The 20,389-nt window shown below is 37.6% G+C and overlaps 1 protein-coding gene across 1 annotated transcript in view; it reads right to left on the bottom strand.

The window, feature by feature from the left end:
- LOC128732596 (translational regulator orb2) overlaps positions 1–20,389 on the bottom strand; it is a 414,401-nt gene that overhangs the window by 14,329 nt on the left and 379,683 nt on the right. The window contains exon 5 of the mRNA XM_053825875.1: positions 13,044–13,156. Within this exon, the coding sequence (XP_053681850.1) occupies positions 13,044–13,156 (113 nt within the window). The remainder of the gene's footprint in view (positions 1–13,043; positions 13,157–20,389) is intronic.

Here is a 20,389-nt window from a genome sequence, read left to right on the forward strand (position 1 = left end):
CTACGCCAAGTTATGGGAATAATCGTTCAAAAAAATAGTCTGTTTATCCACATAAACTGGTGTTCGCATGTTTTAAACACAATAAATGAGGAATGAATCATAAAACCCCATCAGTCCTGTATTATTAATAAACTCTACTAAATTGACAGATTATTCGATTGGAAAAGTTTATAGCAAAGATTATATGGCTTTAAACGTTTTTCACGATAAAAATGCGTTTTCTCAACAATCATGGTGCTAGTCGTTACGTCGACTATGCATCCATGGGCAGAATAGGCTTACGAAGATTAGCCATAATGGACTTTAGGCATAATGGTCGACAGGCTAGGGTTGATATTTAAAAAATCACATCGATATTAGTAATATCGATATTTGGATTCGCGATGATATTGACACCGATATTCGGATCGCATATCGATATTTTTTATCGATATTGCGAAAAATTGCTTAACTGCTTGAAAAGGCGCGATTTAACATTTTTTATCACAGACAAACAGCCGAGACACTCGTGATAATTCCATCGTCCAATCAAAAACCACTCATTTTTCAAAAAAGCATGTTTCGCAACATGGCCACACCGCGGTGCGCGAGTGTTGCTTTGTGTTTTCAGTATAAAACGATTCAAATGTACAAAACCCTACAGCATAAAACCCTGCAAATGCAAGCTACTCCGCAACATGCATCAGAGGGTGCTAGTGTGCAAGCAAAATGTGCAGGACGATGGTTTTTAAAGGATTTTCTTCTAAGTGTCATGTCAGTTCGTCATTGATTTTATCATCTTGATGCATTCTTCGAGCTTTTTCGTTATTATCCAAGGAATAAAGTGCCAAAGGCCCTTAAACCCTTTAACATGAATTCGCACTTTAACTCTGCATGGAGCATATAATCATGATGCTTGATGAACTTATAGATGACAAAATAGGAAATGTTTTTGTTATCTCTCATGCAATGATATTTCCTTACTAGATCTCGTGGCGTGCGGATCAGCACCAAACATCCTTATTCTCTATTAAAATGAACATTAAACTGGACAGAATAAAATATTTCCGATCGAGTTATTTGCTTATTTAATTTAGCTGGCGGAGCAAGGATTGTAAAACAGATTCTTTGGAGTGCACAATAAGTTTAAAATAAAATCACTCCAAAGGTACAACTGTGAAGTTACTGATAGTCCGTATAAAAAAAATCGTGGCCGATATCGGCCATAAATATCAAAATATTGATAATATCGGTCATTTCAATATCACCCTCAAATATCGATATTTTTTGATGACGGAAAATCGATAATATCAAATATCGATATAATATCAACAACCCTACGACAGGCATAATGGATGATACGCATAATGACCGTAGATATAATGGATAATAGGCACCGTCCATCAGGTAGGCATAATTTACAAAACTTCGCTTTTCTATGAATATCCGAAAAAAAAATTTACATTAAATTTTGTACTTTTTATTGTGGAAAATGAAACTTATGGTAAATTTACTGTAAAAGTGTATGAAAATCAAATTTTATTTATGTTTTTGTTTCTTGTTTTACAAATTTACTGCCTTTTTAAATTATATTTTGTTTTTTCGCCTCAAAAAATTACCATAAACGATAACTTTTACTATAAATGAAAACTTTTGTTCGCGAAAAAATAGATTTGTTTATTGTTAAGATACTAAACAATCCGCAATTTATATGGTTGAATCTATCAAAACCATGAAAGTTATGGTGGACAGCAATAAGTTTGATGGTTTGGTTATCTTTTCTGACAACAAATTTTATTGTTTTTACTCTATTTTGTATCCTACTGTAACAATAATTTTTATCTTCGTGTTATGGTTCGTGTTATGTTATTTTTTTACGGGTAGGCACTTCAGCCAATCATCGCTCCTTCACAATGCAATGAGAACTGGTGCCGCCCACTTAACAAAAAATTATTTCATTTGAACGTTAACTCACCGCAATATTACGATTTACGATTTGTTAAATCTTCTGTTGAGAATAGGCAGAGAACGCTGAAAGGAATAAGAGGTACCTGGTTTGATGACCATAGTTAGAATTTTTATTTCATCAAAAATAATCAAAAATGCTGTTTGGCATAACGCCGTTTGTCATAAAACATTGGCATAAGGGACCATTTGCTAGAAAAACATTTGGCATAACGACCTTTGCGCATAATTCAGCAAAAAATATTTTATAACTTTTAATAAACAGTTTAGGGTGAGATGACCACAGGTCGTGAGTGTTACCCAGGAATTACCTTCAGAAATTCCGGCCACTGAGGGGGAACCCCCCGCAGAAATCCGACCTTTTTAGGTTTATTCGCGTTCGTAGGTCTACCGACTCTTGTTAGTATTTCCTAGCCCTCGCAACGACTCACCGGGCTGGTACCGAATGGCCGAATAACAGATAGCCGATATCCAAATGGCCGAATTTGAATAACTGTCACAGAAGGCCGAAATTCTATTTGGCCGAATTACGAAAGGTTGAACCCTTACTTGGTCGAATCACAAAAGACCGAAACATGAAAGACCGAATCCCTCTTGGTTGAATTTCGCCGAAAACAATTTTCTCGAATAATATTGATAAAAATAAGATTTTTAAGGCCATCATCAAAATAATAAAGGATATTTTTGTGCATTTTAGAAAAATGTCAAATAATGAAGAAAACAAGTATGGCGTTCATGATAAGGGGGCTGGTACCGAATGGCTGAAAGGCAAATAGCCGAATTTTAACAACTGTCACAGAAGACCGAATTATAAAAGGCCGAAACTTTCTTGGCTGAATCTCTCCGAAGGCTATTTTCTCGACTAATATTGATAAAAAGGTCAATGTCGTCAAGGTGGCTAAGCTCTCAGCTAGCACCAAGTTGTATATCAACGTACGAAAATTATCGTAATTATCTCTTAACAAATTCGAGTTCGTAACTAAAGCTTGATAAAGTGGGCCCAAGTTGTTTTTTTTATCGTAAATAATAATAATAACTGACATACATACGATTTTCAGCACAAACTTGTACAGCAATACGAAGCAAGTCGCGCTTAATCGGATATAATCGTATATAAATACTTATACTTCTACTTATAAATATAATACTCGCAGTCGGTAAACCTACCGAACATTTTTGGCCGAATATAACATTCGGCTATTCGTATTTCGGCCATTTGTGATTCGGCAATCCGTTCACCGTTCTAATGTTATTTCCAAAGCATCTCGGTATTCATTGCACAAATTGAAAGAAATTCAAAGGACCTTCTTTGCTTAAAATCGCTGCAAAGGACCTTCACTGCTTATTGCGCATTAGTCAGTACCTTCAGGGTAGACTGAAAATTTAAGTGCAATTTGGCTACCTCATCAGCTCACGTGGACCTTAAGAATCTAATGCATCCACAGAAGGTTCAACCCTGTAGCTCCAGGGGATTTGTCTTGGCGCGATCCTGACATAATTCCACCGTAACCAGCACGTTACCGTTTACTTGGTTTAGACAACCTGGAACGGTGCCGCAAAGTTCAGCAGACAACGCTAGTGGCAAAAATTTGAAACAACGACATCGATTCACCGACGTTACTCGCAAAAGTCTATTTTCGTGTTTCGCAAAGATCTTTACGAACTACAGTGTTGTTGCATGCCAACCCAAGCAGCACCATTTGTTGCATGAAGGGTTACGCAACTATAATTGAAACATTCAAATATGATAGAAATTCGTATCCATTACCTCTATTGAACTATTATGTGACTGAAAAAGCGCAAGAGGTGGAGCTTATGTGCAACCAATTGTTACGAAATAAGAAGTCCTTTGGAGCAACCTTTACTTGGCGAAGCTCAAAGCTATAAAATGAATTTATTGAGAACTTATTCATATTAACAATTATAAGCGACTTACGTTAGTCTTCTTTAGTTTATAAATTTTCCTTTCAATAGGTTAAGCAATATTCACGTAAAGCCCGCGTAGCAGCTATATGTTTAATTATAATTATAGTAATTGTAGAATATATAATATAGATTGATGTTTTAAAGAAAAGAAATAATTCAGAAAATATCTTACTTGGTAATAAATTTAACAAATTCAACTAAATTTAACACGAGGTACTTCTGCTTCGTTCAATCTCGATTTCAGTATGGCTGCTAGGTACCCTTTGACAGGAGTGCACCAATAGTAAGTGCATCGCTGCATTATCCAGTGTTGCCGGAACACCAATTGTTACACAGATGTTTCATGGAACATCAATACGCGTTATCTAAACACAAGCAGCTATTCGCGCCTATGATATTAAAAGAGATTTTAGGCCTGTTCGCACTCACACGAAATCCTATGCCGCGTTGTCAAAACTTGCAGGAAAACAAAAATACTTCCTACTCTTATTTTCTCGCACAAAAACCCAACAATTATGAGCAACTTCGGAATCGCGAATTGTGTTTAGCGGGAAACAAATTTGCTTTCTGATCTCCAAGACAAAAAGTATTTACATGGATATCCAAAACGCAAAACAATTTTGCATTGTATTATTTCATACGCCGTGTGAAATGGTCTAGCCGGTTTTCCATACAAAAAATGCCCCCGGACCTAATTAAATTATGCAATAATTCAAACTTGACTTGACCTGAGGAGCATTTTGGCAAATTTTCAGGTCATTAGACGCCATCTTGTATCAGTAATGGCGGCTAGACGGAATTTCATTTTTCGTAGTTTACTCCGAAACCAATTATCATAAAAATTTGAAAAAAATGTTATACTCACTGCCCTGCACTGCACAGCACCGCCCAGCCGAGATTCGAACATACGACGACTGACTTGTTAGACCCGTATCGTACCTGAAAATTTACTGGGCGGGTACTGTTGCACCAAACATCAACACGCACTACATTCAAATGGTTATTAGAGCATTAAGAAACATTGCGAATTTGCAAATGGACACTGATATACTACAGTACTCGCATGCTCGCTAAAAGTTTAGAATATATAATCTTTCAAGTTATTATTTATTTTACAATAAAAATCGAAAAATATATAATTCTCACAATCGATTTCGTAATCTATTGATGAAAAAATCTGCGGCGCCATGTTTGAAACACTGAAAGAAGTTCATTAATATTTTTGTAATTTTTTCAATTATTTTTACTGTGAAATTGTAAAAGTTACATGAAATTTCAAATACAAACACAATTCTTATTTCAAAAGCACTGCCAGCCATCATAAATTACCAATAGTGTAAGCAGTGTGTTGGTTTAGTAACATATTGACGTATTCCTGAACTACATATAAGAGCAATTTTAATATTGAACTTTTCAAAAGAAAATTTGACCGCCATCCACATTTTCAAAAAAAATTAAAAAAAAACCTATTATTTATACATTTGATTGAACAATTTTTTGATAGAAAAAAATAAGCGGCGCCATCTTTGGAACACTGAAAAAAATGCTCTTGAAAACTTTTTCCATTTTTTTACTGTGATATTCGCATCGGAAAATTTCCAAAAAATCAATGAAAATGTGTCCTGCGGAGAGTAGGGGAGAGTAGTCAACAGTGAGACAACAGGAACAGTGAGACATCGGGAATAACTTCGCCATAAAACATACAAGATCCATGATATTTTCCTGTAAAGTAAAGTTTATGAATCTATATCACATAATACAGTTTGAGAAAAATTTGTTAATTTTTTAGTATATTTTTCAACAAAAGTCGTTTTTGGGGGGGTCAAAGTAAATTTTATTGCGAACATTTTCAGGTGATTTTTAACGGCAAATCGCATAACTAATCCAAATTAAATTTACTACATGGCATCTCATAGGAATGAGAGATAAAAATAATAAATATAAGACCATCGAATTGTTTGCTAACACCACTATTTCACTATTTCTTATAAAACATTCCTATTGGGAACAGTGAGTCAAACAGATGTGGATAATTTTCAAAAAAAATTTTTTCAGTTGAATTGTAACTCAATCCATATAAATTGATTGTAAATGAGTTCTGAAGTGTAAATTGAAGGTCAGATAACCAGGATTTGACCTTTATATGAATATAAATGTAGATGTGAGAAAAATCGGAATTTTCAATAATGCGCAACAATAATGTATCCTTTATGCACAAAATAAACAGTACGATCTCTAAACTATTCTTTGTAAACAAAAAATATGGTTTAGGTTTAATTCTAATATGTGTCTCAGTATTCAATACTCGTTGTCTCACTCTTCCCACCTACTGGGGAACAGTGAGCCAAAAACACACCTTCACATTTACGTTTGCAACTATTTTATCTTTTAATCAAAAGGGCTGAAACTTTTTTTCAGACAACTAGAAAGATATACCTTTCAAATGGATTGAAGACCTCGTTGGTAACTATCACCAAAAAATTTTTAAAATTTTTGGAAAAAAAGTGTCTCACTGTAGACGTCTCTCCCCTATAACATCTCTGATTTTTTTCAATTTTTTATGATAATTGGTTTTGGAGTAAACTGCGAAAAATGAAATTCACTCTAGCCGCCATTACTGATTCAAGATGGCGTCTAATGATCTGAAAATTTGCCAAAATGCTCCTCAGGTCAAGTACTTTGTTTGAATCATTGCATAATTTAATTAGGTACGGGGGCATTTTTTGTATGGAAAACCGGCTAGACCCTTTGTTTATCTATTAACTAGCTGACCCGACAAACTTCGTATTGCCACAAATTAACCTGTGTTGTACATAAATCATGAATCTCGGATGATCTTTGTCACAATCTCGAGTTTTGCAAGCCCCCCAGTGGGCGGCGTTTCCGACGGCGGGTCACCGGCAACACTCGCGACCGTCTCGTCCTGAATGATCTAGTGTTACTATAGATAGTTTTTGTGGTCTTGTATTGACTAATGTTTTATGGAAGAGTCTCGAATTTCTCGAGTTCGATTAGTTTTCGAGTTTCGCAAAAATTTCTGTTTTATTTGTATGAGAGTCCATATCCCCCTACCACAGGGGTGAAAGATCTCTATCATAAAATAAATTCAAGACTCCAAAATCTCCCACATGCCAAATTTGGTTCCATTTGCTTGATTAGTTCTCAAGTTATAAGGAAATTTGAACTTCATTTGTATGGGAGCTCCCCTCTTAAAAGGGGAAGGGGTCGTAATTCACCATAGAAAAAATTTCTGCAATCTAAAACTCCCACATGCCAAATTTGGTTCCATTTGATTGATTAGTTCTCGAGATAAGAGGAAATTTGCATTTCATTTGTATGGAAGCCCACCCTCTTAAAGGGGAGATGGGCCATAACTCGCTTTCTAAAGAAGAGTGGGGTCTCAATTCACCATAGAAAAAAATCTTGCGTCCAAAACCACTTACATGTCAAATTTGGTTCCATTTGCTTGATTAGTTCTCGAGTTATGAGGAAATTTGTTTTTCATTTGTATAGGAGCCCCCCCCCCCTCTTAAAGTGGGGAAATCCATAGAAAATATACCATAGAAAATATTCTTGCCTACAAAAACACCCACATGCCAAATATGGTTCCATTTGCTTGATTAGTTCTCGAATTATGAGGAAATTTGTATTTCATTTGTGTAGAAGCACCCCCTCTTAAAGTTGGGAGGGGTCCTAATTCACCATAGAAAATATTTTTGCCTCCAGAAACCTCCACATGCCAAATTTGGTTCTATTTGCTTGATTAGTTCTCGAGTTATGAGGAAATTTGAATTTCATTTGTATAGGATCCCCCCCTCCTAAAGTGGGTAGGGGTCCCAATTCATCATAGAAAAAATTTTTGTCTCCAAAAACACCCACGTGCCAAATTTGGTTCCATTTGCTTGATTAGTTCTCGAGTTATGAGGAAATTTGTATTTCGTTTGTATAGGAGCCCCCCCTCTTAAAGTTGGGAGGGGTCCTAATTCACCATAGAAAATATTCTTGCCCTCGAAAACTTTCACATGCCAAATTTTGTCCCATTTGCTTGATTAATTCTCGAGTTATGAGGAAATTTGCATTTCATTTGTATAGAAGCCCCCCTTCCTAAAGTGGGGAGGGGTCCCAATGCATCATAGAAAAAAATTTTGTCTCCAAAAACACCCACGTGCCAAATTTTGTTCCATTTGCTTGATTAGTTCTCGAGTTATGAAGAAATTTGTATTTCGTTTGTATAGGAGCCCCCCCTCTTAAAGTGGGGAGGGGTCCTTATTTACCATAGAAAATATTCTTGCCCTCGAAAACTTTCACATGCCAAATTTTGTTCCATTTGCTTGATTAGTTTTTCAGTTATGAGGAAATTTGTATTTCATGTGTATGGGATCCCCTCCTCCTAAAACGGGGAGGGGTCTTAATTCATCATAGAAAAAATTTTTGTCTCCAAAAACACCCACATGCCAAATTTGGTTCCATCTGATTAATTACTTCTCGAGTTATGAGGAAAATTGTGTTTCTTTGGTACAGGAAGAGGGGGGCTCTTAAAGTGGGGAGTGGTCCTAATTTACTGTAGAAAATATTCTTGCCCTCGAAAACCTTCACATGCCAAATTTGGTTCCATTTGCTTGATTAGTTCTCGAGTTATGAGGAAATTTGTATGGAAGCCCCCCCTTTTAAAGAGGAGAGGAGTTATAATTCCCCTTATAAAGAGGGGAGGAGTCTCAATTTACCATAGAATACATTCTTGTCACCGAAAACACCCGCATGCCAAATTTTGTTCTATTTGCTTGATTAGTTGTCGAGTTATGCAGAAATTTGTGTTTCATTTGTATGGGAGCCCCCCCTCTTAGTGGGGGGAGGGGTTTCTAACCATCACTAAACCCTTTCCTGGCCCCAAAAAACCTCTACATGCATATTTTCATGCTGATTGGTGCAATAGTTTTCGATTCTATAAGGAACATACGGACAGACAGACAGACAGACAGACAGACAGACAGAAATCCTTCTTTATTGGTATAGATTTTAAAATTTAAACAATTATACCAGCCAAAATAAGTTTTCGTTTACGATGGAAAAATACGATTCATATAAAATATGGCGGAATGTGATGTTATATTTATTGTATTTGTTTGGTTTACATTTAATTTAAAGATATGCCTGAATCAACAATGACGTAACATCATGTTACAATATTGTTTACCAATAACATTATAATAATACGATGTTGCGATGAAGTTTCATGTTACTAGATATACACTAATATATTGGTGACAGCCAGTTTAAGTATTGAAGGACCTGAATCCAACGTATGAATAACATAAAGTTGCTCATTTGTTATGTGTTTCAATACTGTGACCGGTGAAGTTCTTTGCAATTTAAATAAGATTTAATAGCAACATGGAAGAGGTTGCAAGTGCTGCTTGGGAAGTTTCGTCGTACCACGTTTGGATATCACGAACGGATCACTGTAATTGTTCAGTCATTCACTTGAGTTGAAGAACTTTCTGAGTTTGGAGAGCCGACAGAAAAATTCACGCAGCGATTATGAAGGACTGTGTTAATATAGCTTTTTATTTGTGGACCTTGCATGCGACTATAAATTCATTAAGACGTTGTCAGATGTATTAAATAAATAACCCTTTAAGGACGGCGTGATTTCTGCAATTTTTTCGAAGAATTGTTACTATGAAAAAACTACTGGAATATAAAGTGTAACAATTCAGCTAACGTTGTTCAACTTTCCAATTTTTTAGGTCACGCGACCGATTTTAGAAAGTTTTTTTTACAAAAAGTTTTCACCTAAATACACAATTGTGTGGATTAGTGCTTGAAGGGATAAATAAATAAATTCTGCCATTTGTTATTCCCGCCGTCTGTCTCTAGGTCATTCATGATTCGGTCATTTGCGTTTCGGTCATTCGTAGCTAATCCGACATACCCAATTTACAATACTTTTTTAAACAATGCCTAACATCCATTATGTCTACCATACATTATGCCTTCCGCACATTATGCGTGTAATCCATTATGCCGATCGTTCATTACGTCTAATGCATTTATGCCTAACGTCCGTATGTTTAGCGTTCGTATGTCTAAAGGGGTATACCTGTCCATGCTAACATACACAACGTGATTTGCTATCACTATCCATACAACACCCATACATACAAAAGCATACATGCTAAAGTCGCATTACCTATGAATGGCCGAAACACAAATGGCTGAAATAACGAATAGCATAATATATCTAATGGCCGAATCACAAAAGGCCGAAACACGAATTGTCGAACGCCATTTTAGGCTGAATTTCAACAACACAAACGTTGGGTACATGCTGTCCTTACTCGCTACCACTTGTTCGGACTGAACTAAGAGATAACTCCTACTAGTAAGCAAACCTAGGATAATGCATCTAGGAAAGATTTGCTACAGTCATAATATGCTACACATAGCTAATGGTAACTTTCCATATGAAAATCCATATGATCATTATGTTCCATATATAAACACAATCCACCCAGAAGTACACATAAACATTACTATATAAAAGCAAAGCAAAGCCTAGGTGCTAGATTTCGTAATCGAAACTTGTCCTTCTGTTTTTATACGACAGACTTCGCAACCAGTTGTTAGAGTGCAGGACAATTGCAGGGCCAGTTGCTACGATCCTATGGACTCTCCCAGCCGAGCTTCGAACATACGACGACTGACTTAGTAGGCCAGCGTCATACTTCGGAGCTAACTGGGAGGAAAAATTACTATATACGTATATGAATAGGATGTACAAATTTTTCGCACACACAGAAATGATAACTGTATGGCACATAAAGTTCATTTACTGGGCACATTACAAAAATCTAAATCGGTTCCCGAACAGGAGGTCATAACAAGATTATATCTGTTTTATAACACATTTTGATATTTTTAACATATTATGTTACAAATCTAAAGTAAACTAATTAAGCATTAGCAAATTCAAGTTTGTAACAGATTCAGATACATGTAGCACATTGAGTTATGAAAGAGCAATATAGATTCCACCACTAAGAATGACACAAATCGCTTTAATAACAAAATATGTTACTTGTAAATTACTTTTAAAACAAAATGTTACTTGAAAAACTTATTTTAATTACCATCATCATTTTAAAAGTATATTAAATACGTCACTTCACAGTTACTAATACTTGCTAATATATCAGGTAATAATTAGATGTAGTTTAGTTATAATTTGCGATATTTTAACCACTTACGGAGGCTAATTTATACCAACGGTTGTTATAATATGATCAAATATATCAAATTAATAACTGTTGTTAGAAAATTTGATAACAAAATAACAAGATCTGTTATAATTTTGTTAGGTCCTCCTGATCGGGTTGCGCTTAAGGGAAGAAAGATCATCTATTTTCTATAGTAAATAATTGTGTTGCTTAGTTTGCTTTTTATTTGATTATAGTTATTTGATAACTGCTTGCCAATTCGTAGTTTTTATTGAACAGTTATTTAGGCATTCTGGAAAAATTCGGCCTTTCGCAATTCGATCATTCGTGATTCGGTCAAACGGAATTTCGGCCTTCTGTGACTGTTGTTGAAATTCGGCCATTTGGATTTCGGCCATTTGTGGTGCTGCCATTCGGTAGCAGTCCCAAAAGTTTCATCCTATCTAATTATTAGTTTTATACAAAAGTTAACTTGAAAATGGGGCTTTCGCAAGCAAAAATGTGAAAATATTGTCGAAGCTAAGATGAAGACGACTAAAACCATAAAACGTTTTTGTTGGCAAATTGAAACTTATTATTGAAGTTCTGAAGATCTACGCTAAGTTTTTTGAGGATCGTTGATGTGGTTCAAATTTTGTCTACAAATGTGTGTTTCAATGGTGGTGCAGGATACTCTGATATGTCGGTACATAATCTGATATGTGTTTGTTCGATTTTCTGGACGTTTTCCGGCGAAACAAATACCGTCATCCGGGGATACTTGCAACACTTTTGAACTTTGACTTAGTATAACTTTCGAAGTATACCGTTTAGGTCCAAGTGTAAATAGCCAAAACTTGTATAGTGGTGAGTACTTTTGATTTATGATGCTTATATGATGCACTTATTGTGTACAGGAACCAAACAATAAAAATTAATTCCATGTCAATGAACTGACGCAACTTTGCACATCCATTTTTCCTACTCTGAAAGTGAAATTGCTTTCCAATCGTATAAAAACAAGCAAAACAATGATGTAATGGATTAAACTTAACTAAACAATAGGTAAACATCCCTTCTTTAAAATGGCATTGGGTACAAATGGTTATGTGAACAAACAAATGCGTTAGAGCTGTCAGAAGCGCGATGCGCCAAAGTGTTGCAAGTAACCCCGGTGTTGCAAGTATCCCCGGATGACGGTATTAAAATTTAAATACCAGTTGGTTCGGATGTTTCGAGCTACTACTGGTCTTCGCTCATCTTCTGCGGACAACTTTTTCTTGCATTAGGTTCTACTTGGTTTATCCAGCATCCAAGTATGTAGAACCTAATGGACGAAAATAGTGGTCCGCAGATGATGAGCGAAGCCCAGTAGTAGCTCGAAACATCCGAACCAACTGGTATTTAAATTTTTACAATTATTTCGCTGAAAAACGTCGACAAAATCGAATAAACATTGAGGTAGCGGCGATGATGTCAAATCAACAATCTGATATGTGTTTTAGCTTATTTGATTTTGCAGATAAGCTCGTATATCAACCCTCTAACGGGTAAGGCCGGCTGTAGATCTTGAAGACGACAGAAGGAGTATATCAACTATTTGAATAAGGTATATATTAATGGTTACGCATTTACGTAATGAACCTGACGGTTCCCTACCTTTCGATTCTGTCTCGAACTAATTCCAATAGACAATTTAGGATTTTCTCAGCAATGCAATGCAATAATAAACCCTAATAATTCGAAGCTATTCAAAAGCAAAATAATAGAAGGAAAGGAACTATCAGATAACTTAGCTTTCAAGCTGCCACGATGTCTATATAAATAAGATAGATAAGATTATCTTATTTATACAGACCTCGTGACAGCTTGAAATCAAACCGAACCGTATTCTATGTGTGTGACTTAATTTCCGCTTTATATAAATCTAGTGTGTGGCTTTCTCTAGTTTGTCGACAACCGACAGGCAAAACTTACCTGGAAGAGCAGGAATGCGTATCCTTTCGGTGGAAAATACGACTTGGACTCGGCCTTGTGCGGCCAGTCGACGACGAGCGCCCCGTACTGGTTGAATGACGTGGTGATTTCCTCTGTAAGTGGGCAAGAAAACAGAGAAGAAAAGAAAACTGACATGAGAAATCAGAAGTGAGGACACACTAAGAGTCCGAGATTCCAGTTACGCTACTGTCCCAACGGTTTTTGAAGGACGTGCTTACGCTTCCTCCCGGGAAAATACCACCCTACTGTATAGGGGCCTTCTCCGAACACCTAAAAATAACGTTTCCCGCATGACAGGCCGAGAGTACTGAACGGAAAGGGCAAAACAAAACGAGGCACAGGAAAATCTCATTTACCGGTGCTTCGAATGCTGCCGGTGCTCCGCATGGGAGCTCGGATTGTAGCAGCTTTCGTTTCGTTATAAATAATGTAGATGCACACCGTCTACGAAAGACGATGGTGTAGCAACAGCGCATACGGGGCCAAGGATGAGGACTCCAGCAAGAAGCATCAGACACTCGGTGTGGTGAGGAACAGCAGAATGGAACAGCATGAAGCTTAAACATTGCTCGGCCTGGCGGGCAGACGGAGGCATCGGGCGATGATAAAAAATTTAGTCCAATTTAACTAGATTTGCTTCGTGATTTAACCGAGCGTGTTTTACATCCCCTACCAGAACGGGTTGTGTGTGTGTGTGTGTGTTCCGTTCGCGGTACGGTCTGGTCTGGAAAGGGATCTAATGAAAATGATGGAGTCGAAGGGTTTCTCATCCTGTCCCACCGAGACGTAGTGTTCGTACGGTGCGATAGCAAAAGAACAGTGCCTTATTTGGTGTACAAGCTAGAACAACAAGCGAAAAGTGGTATGGCTGTGTGTGTATGTGTGTATGATGACTCCTCTAATAGGTATAACGAGCTGAAAGCAATAAATCTGTTGATATAATCATATAAGTCAAACATGATGCTGTTCTCGCTCCGTTGTGGCTCTGGTACCGGAGTCCACAATATAGCCAGGATTCCGCCTACCGTCATGGGAAATTTTCAGCTTGTCAAGAGTTTGCTAGGAAAGGAGCTACGCTCGCATGATGACACTTGTTAGTTGGTTAATGAAAGTATTATACTCGTTCCGAGTAGTTGCCGATGCTCTCACTGCCGATTAGGACAACTGTAGTCTCGGGGATCGGGTACATACGGGATTGTAGTACTTTCATTGGTTTAAAAAAATACCTATATGGTTGTATTCGAATCGAACGGAGAAGACATTCTTGGCCATACACTAGACCTGAACATTATTTGAATATTTTGTTAAGAAAAGTGGTAAAAAGATCACCATGAATTTTGGCTCACAAAATAGGAAATGAATAATCAATAATCAATCAAAAAGTACAAAATAACAAAAAACTGACAAGCAATAACGGAATAAAAAGATATATAAAAGTAATGCGATACTGTAACAAAAAAGTATACAAAAGAGCACAACGTTGGGACAGAAATTAAAAATGGAACCTTTTTGCTTCTACAGTTACAGAAACTGCATAAAACAATACTCTGCATTCGATATTGTGCTACTGTGAAGAGAGGTTAACTCAGCTGTGTCTAAAGGCTGGTTCCATGGATCATCAGTTATCGGTGCATTAACTACGATCAGGAAATTTTCAAAATTATCCTACAATCACAGGTTCTGAGTTTTATTAAATTGTGCACACCGGCGTAGTTTATGAACTTGTGTGTGTGTGTGTTTGTGTGTGTGGCTTATTTGAAAGGTGTTATCGCCTTGTAGATCACTATTGAATTGTTTTGCGGTCCGACATTTTGTTTAAAAGTTATAAGCAAAAATGTAAAAATTAGGTGACATGGTTTTCTCCGGAACCGATCAACCGATTTCAATAATTTTAGTATCAAATGAAAGCTCTTGCTACTGCGAATACTGGGAGAGTTTTATTGAAAACAATCAAGTGGTTCAAAAGTTATGCTTAAAAATGTGCTTTCCAAGGTGTCAAGTAGTCGAACGTTTCTCAGAGACGGCCAAACCGATTTATGCACTATTAGTCTCATTTGGTAGGTAATATAGCCTCATAGATCACTATTGATTTGTTTTTTGATTGAATGTTTAATTTGAAAGTTATGAGCAGTCGTGTTCAGCATAATAAAATTTGCAAATATTTATAACGATTTTAACCAGATAATTAAGCAGATTTCAATCATCTTAGTATCAAACAAGAGGCCTTAAAGCTGTGAACATATCTGCTAAATTTTATTAGAATTGGCCTTACCAGTGAAAAGTTATTTGATAAAACATTGATTAAGCAGACTTAAATAATTCTCCTAGACTCCAGTTTCAGTCTGGCGTAGATTGCCTCTGGCGTCGCAACGTTCCTAGCTACGATATCAATCTGCAATAATGCTGTGCGAGATTTCTTATTTACTGATCTTCAACGAAATCTCGCGAAATTCACCTTAGATTTTATGGTATATCATCATTGAACTACAATTAAATGTATAGTTGCTGTGAAACCTGAGTCTAAGTTATAGTCAGCGTCACCGTTCACAAATAAATCTGGTGTACCTCAAGGCCCAAGAACCCCACTTTTGCTTATTATAAATGTGAGGTAAAGACATTTTTCATCGTATTAAATTGCCGATCGTATTCGACTATAGAATTGATGATCAGATATAAAAAAGCGTCGATTGCGTTAACGATCTTGGTGTCACACTAGACCCGAAAATGGCGTTTGATCGGCATCGTACAATGATAATTTCAAAACAAACCCATCAGCTAGAATTTTTCTTAAAAATTGGACGAGATTTCAATGATCCGCATGGTTTTATAGAACTGTATTGCGCGTTAGTCCGTACGTTTCTCGAAAACGCATGCCTAATTTGGACACCGCACGAGTTCAGAGAAGGTTTATACGATTGGTTCTACGGAGTCTGCCTGGGCGTGATCCAGTTAACTTACAGTAACCTCCGTATCCTGACCGCTGCCGTTTGCTTGGTCTCGATACACTTGAGTGTCGATGTAAGGTGCAACAGGTGCGTTGCTTGTGGCTAAAGTGCTAAATGGCTCGCTCGTCGGATCACCCCTCCAAGAGCAATTTTAAAAAAAGCACTCAGCCGCCACTTTGTCTCAACCCTCGCCACGTCTCGAAGGGACTCGAGTCCCCGGGGTGCTCGCGAAACAAATCACTCGATGCAATCTAGCTCTAATCAGACGCGTTAGTTTATCTGGAAAATCGTATTCTTGCGTTACCTTCCTTATGCTGGTCTCGATCGACTGTATCGTATGCTGCTTTAAAATAAATAAAGATGTAAGTAAATTGAACGCATTTTGAACAACAGTAAAACCGCAGTTGCTAACATTCCGCTGTCGGAATTTCAACCTTCTGATTTTTAGTTACCAGACTTTACAGTAAGTTAGTGTTAGAGTACAGGATAATTGCCGGGCTAGTGCTACGATCCAACAACCTCTTCCAACCCAGATTCGACACGCGACCGCTAGCTTGTCAGATTAATGTCATACTTCGAGGCCAACTGGGAGGTTCATCAGGTCAATTAAATAAATAAGAGAGAAGCTGATGGATTGAGACTGGTATTCTGTTTTTTTTTTAAATGAAGTGCATGGTAGTTGACAGGAAACGTGCGTAGGAATGCTACTGGTGTTGGTGCTGTGGCGAAACTGAAAGGGAAGGATTTTATATAGACGAGGGATTTACATGCCTTGGCATGCTTACGATATGCCCAAACAGCGCAGGCTGCAAAGTCAAACGACGAGTTGTAGCTAAAAATAGGGACTACTACGGATTACGTAGTCAGAGAAAGTCCCGTAGTTTGCAAACTCGCATAAAATTAGTGTCATATTGAACACATATCTTCCCAGATGCTCTTTACGGACATAAAGAATGAACACTGAAGCGTAAAAAGCGTGCTATGTTTAAAACTTGTAGGTAAACTGAAAGACGAGTGTGGCGCAGACACATGAATTTCGACTGTGTCACTGTTGAATGTCAAATGCAAATCAGTAAGCATTTAAGTCACCTTTAATGCTACTTAAAAACTACTTTGGCGAAACATACGGCTACTTTACTGCTCATCCTCTGTGCTGACATTACCTATACGCAGCTGATTACTTCCATGAACACCAAAACAGCTATGCAGTCAAAAAGCTAAATCTAAAATAATCTAAAATAAAATCTAAATAATCTAAAATAATCTAAATAAATAAATCAAAATAAGCAAATAACGTAATGTATGTATCATTGAATAGAAAACTTGAATATAACAATAGTAAAAGAAATGGGCTATAAACGTCTTTGAGATTGAACCCTTCTTTATCAGTTATCGATTATACAAATATCTCAATTCCGTTGAAAAATTACTGAGGTAGGCGCATGAAAATGGTAACCACGATTTGTTAAACCTACCTATTTGCCTGTCAAGTCTGTCTATCTGTCCAATCCGTACGTCTCTATAGTCTGTCTATCTGTCCAGTCTGTCTATCCGACCTGTCCGTTTTCCTGCCTGTCTTTTTGTCTATCTGTCCAGCCTGTCTTTCCGGTCCAGCCTGTTTTCTGCCTCTCTGTCCAGCCTGTCTGTCTGTCTATCCAGCCTGACCTTCTGTCCAGTCTGTCTATCCAGTAAGTCTATCTGTCCAGCCTGCCTGTTTGTCTATCTGTCTGTCCAGCCTGTCTGTCTGTTACTCCAACCTGTCTGTCTACTCAGTCTGTCTTTCTGTCCAATCTGCCCAGCCTGCTTTCCGTCCAGTCGGTCTATCCGTCTCTCCATCAAGCCTGTCTGTTCAGCCTATCTGTCCAGCCTTTCTATGTGTCGGTTCAGCCGATTTGTCCAGTCTGTCTGGCTGTCTGTCCGGCCTGTCTGTTTGCCTGTCTGTTTGCCTGTCTGTCTGTCCAGCCTGTCCTTCGTGCTAGTCTGTCTATCTGTCCAGTCTGTCTATCTGTCCAGTCTGTCTATCTATCCAGTCTGTCTATCTATCCAGTCTGTCTATCTATTCAGTCTGTCTATCTATCCAGTCTGTCTATCTATCCAGTCTGTCTATCTATCCAGTCTGTCTATCTATCTAGTCTGTCTATCTATCCAGTCTGTCTATCTATCCAGTCTGTCTATCTATCCAGTCTGACTATCTAACAAGTCTATCTGTCTGTCCAGCCTCTCGGTCTGCCTGTCTGTCCAGCTTGTCTGTCTGTTCTTCTGACCAGTCTGTCTGTCTGTCTGTCTAGTCTGTCTATCCAGTCTGTCTCACTGTCCAGCCGGTCTGGCTATCTGTTCAGCCTGCCTGTTTGTCTATCTGTCTGTCCAGTCTGTCGGTTTATTCAGTCTGTCTATCTGTTTGTGTATCAAACCTGCCTGTCTGTCTATTACTCCAGCTGTCTGTCTACTCAGTCTGTCTACTCAGTCTGTCTTTCTGTCCAATTTGCCCAGCCTGCTTGTCAGTCCAGTCTGTCTGTCCGTCTCTCCATCAAGCCTATCTAATCAGCCTATCTGTCAAGCCTTTCCTGTGTGTCGGTTCAGCCGATTTGTCCAGTCTGTCCTTTTATTCAATCCATCTGTTTGTCCAGTCTGTCTGTCTGCTTATCCAGTCTGTCTGTCAATCCATTCTGTTCAGACATCTGTCTATCTGTCCAGTTAGTTTGTCTGCCTCGTCTGTTCGTCTATCTTTTTGTCTGTCTGTCTGTCCAGCCTGTTCTGTTGTTCAGTCCATCTGTGCATCCAGTCTGTCCAGTCTACTTGTCTACCTATCTAGTCTGTCCAGTTTGATTGTCTGTTTCGTCTGTCTGTCTGTCTTTTTTTCTTTAGGCGGTTTGCCGTCCTAAGACAAAGCCTGCTGAACAACGTTTCTCCAATCTTTTTTTGTCAGAAGGTTAGACCACTGTGACTATTATTTTGAGCTATTGCGGGATACATTTCTCCAATTTACTCGGTTGTGGGTTGTGCAACCACCCTCCAATTCCTCGGACACCGAATACTCCCCAGATCTCGCTCCACCTAATCTAACCATCTTACTCGATGCACCTACCCCCCTTGCCGTCTTATTCATACCGGATTTGAGGCAAACACCATCTTTGCAGGGTTGTTTTCCGGCATTCTTGCAACATGCCCTGCCCATCGTATCCGTCCAGCTTCAGCCACCTTCTGGATACTGGGTTCGCCATTGAGCTGCGCGAGTTGGTTCATCCTCCGTGTCCATACTCCGTTCTCCTGTACGCTGCCGAGGATCGTTCTTAGCACTCGTCTTTCGAAAACTCCGAATACTCGCAGGTCCTGCTCGAGCATTGTCCATGTTTAATGCCCGTAAAGAACAACGGGTCTAATGAGCGTCTTGTACAGGGTACACTTGGTGCGGGGACGTAGTCTGCTCGACCGTGATTGCTTGTGAAGTCCATAGTAGGCATGACTTCCGTTGATAATACGCCTCCGGATCTCAAGGGTGATGTCACTAGTGTGTCTGTCTGTCTGTCCAGGTTGTCTGTCCAGTCTGTCTGTTCAGTCTGTCGGTCTAGCCTGTCTATCTGTGTGTAAAGTAAAAGTAAAGTAAAAGTAAAGTAAAAGTAAAGTAAAAGTAAAGTAAAAGTAAAGTAAAAGTAAAGTAAAAGTAAAGTAAAAGTAAAGTAAAAGTAAAGTAAAAGTAAAGTAAAAGTAAAGTAAAAGTAAAGTAAAAGTAAAGTAAAAGTAAAGTAAAAGTAAAGTAAAAGTAAAGTAAAAGTAAAGTAAAAGTAAAGTAAAAGTAAAGTAAAAGTAAAGTAAAAGTAAAGTAAAAGTAAAGTAAAAGTAAAGTAAAAGTAAAGTAAAAGTAAAGTAAAAGTAAAGTAAAAGTAAAGTAAAAGTAAAGTAAAAGTAAAGTAAAAGTAAAGTAAAAGTAAAGTAAAAGTAAAGTAAAAGTAAAGTAAAAGTAAAGTAAAAGTAAAGTAAAAGTAAAGTAAAAGTAAAGTAAAAGTAAAGTAAAAGTAAAGTAAAAGTAAAGTAAAAGTAAAGTAAAAGTAAAGTAAAAGTAAAGTAAAAGTAAAGTAAAAGTAAAGTAAAAGTAAAGTAAAAGTAAATGCTAGTAAATGTGGTTGCTAAATTTAAACGGAACACAAATTACGTCTTTAGAAGCGGTAAATTTAATAATTGCATTGACTATACAAAGCTTTTCAATTGCAAGCCCTAACGATGAGGTTTTAATTTTAATTAATTAGGAATTATAAACATTTAAATTGAACAGAGAACAATGTAATCCGCCTAACCATTTGCGAAACTATCAATTGAATGGATATTTTAGAATACCACGAATCGGGTTTGCCTGATCCGATCGAATCGAGAACTTTCGGCGAA

This window comes from Sabethes cyaneus, chromosome 1 (genome assembly GCF_943734655.1).
Source record: "Sabethes cyaneus chromosome 1, idSabCyanKW18_F2, whole genome shotgun sequence".
NCBI lineage: Eukaryota > Metazoa > Arthropoda > Insecta > Diptera > Culicidae > Sabethes > Sabethes cyaneus.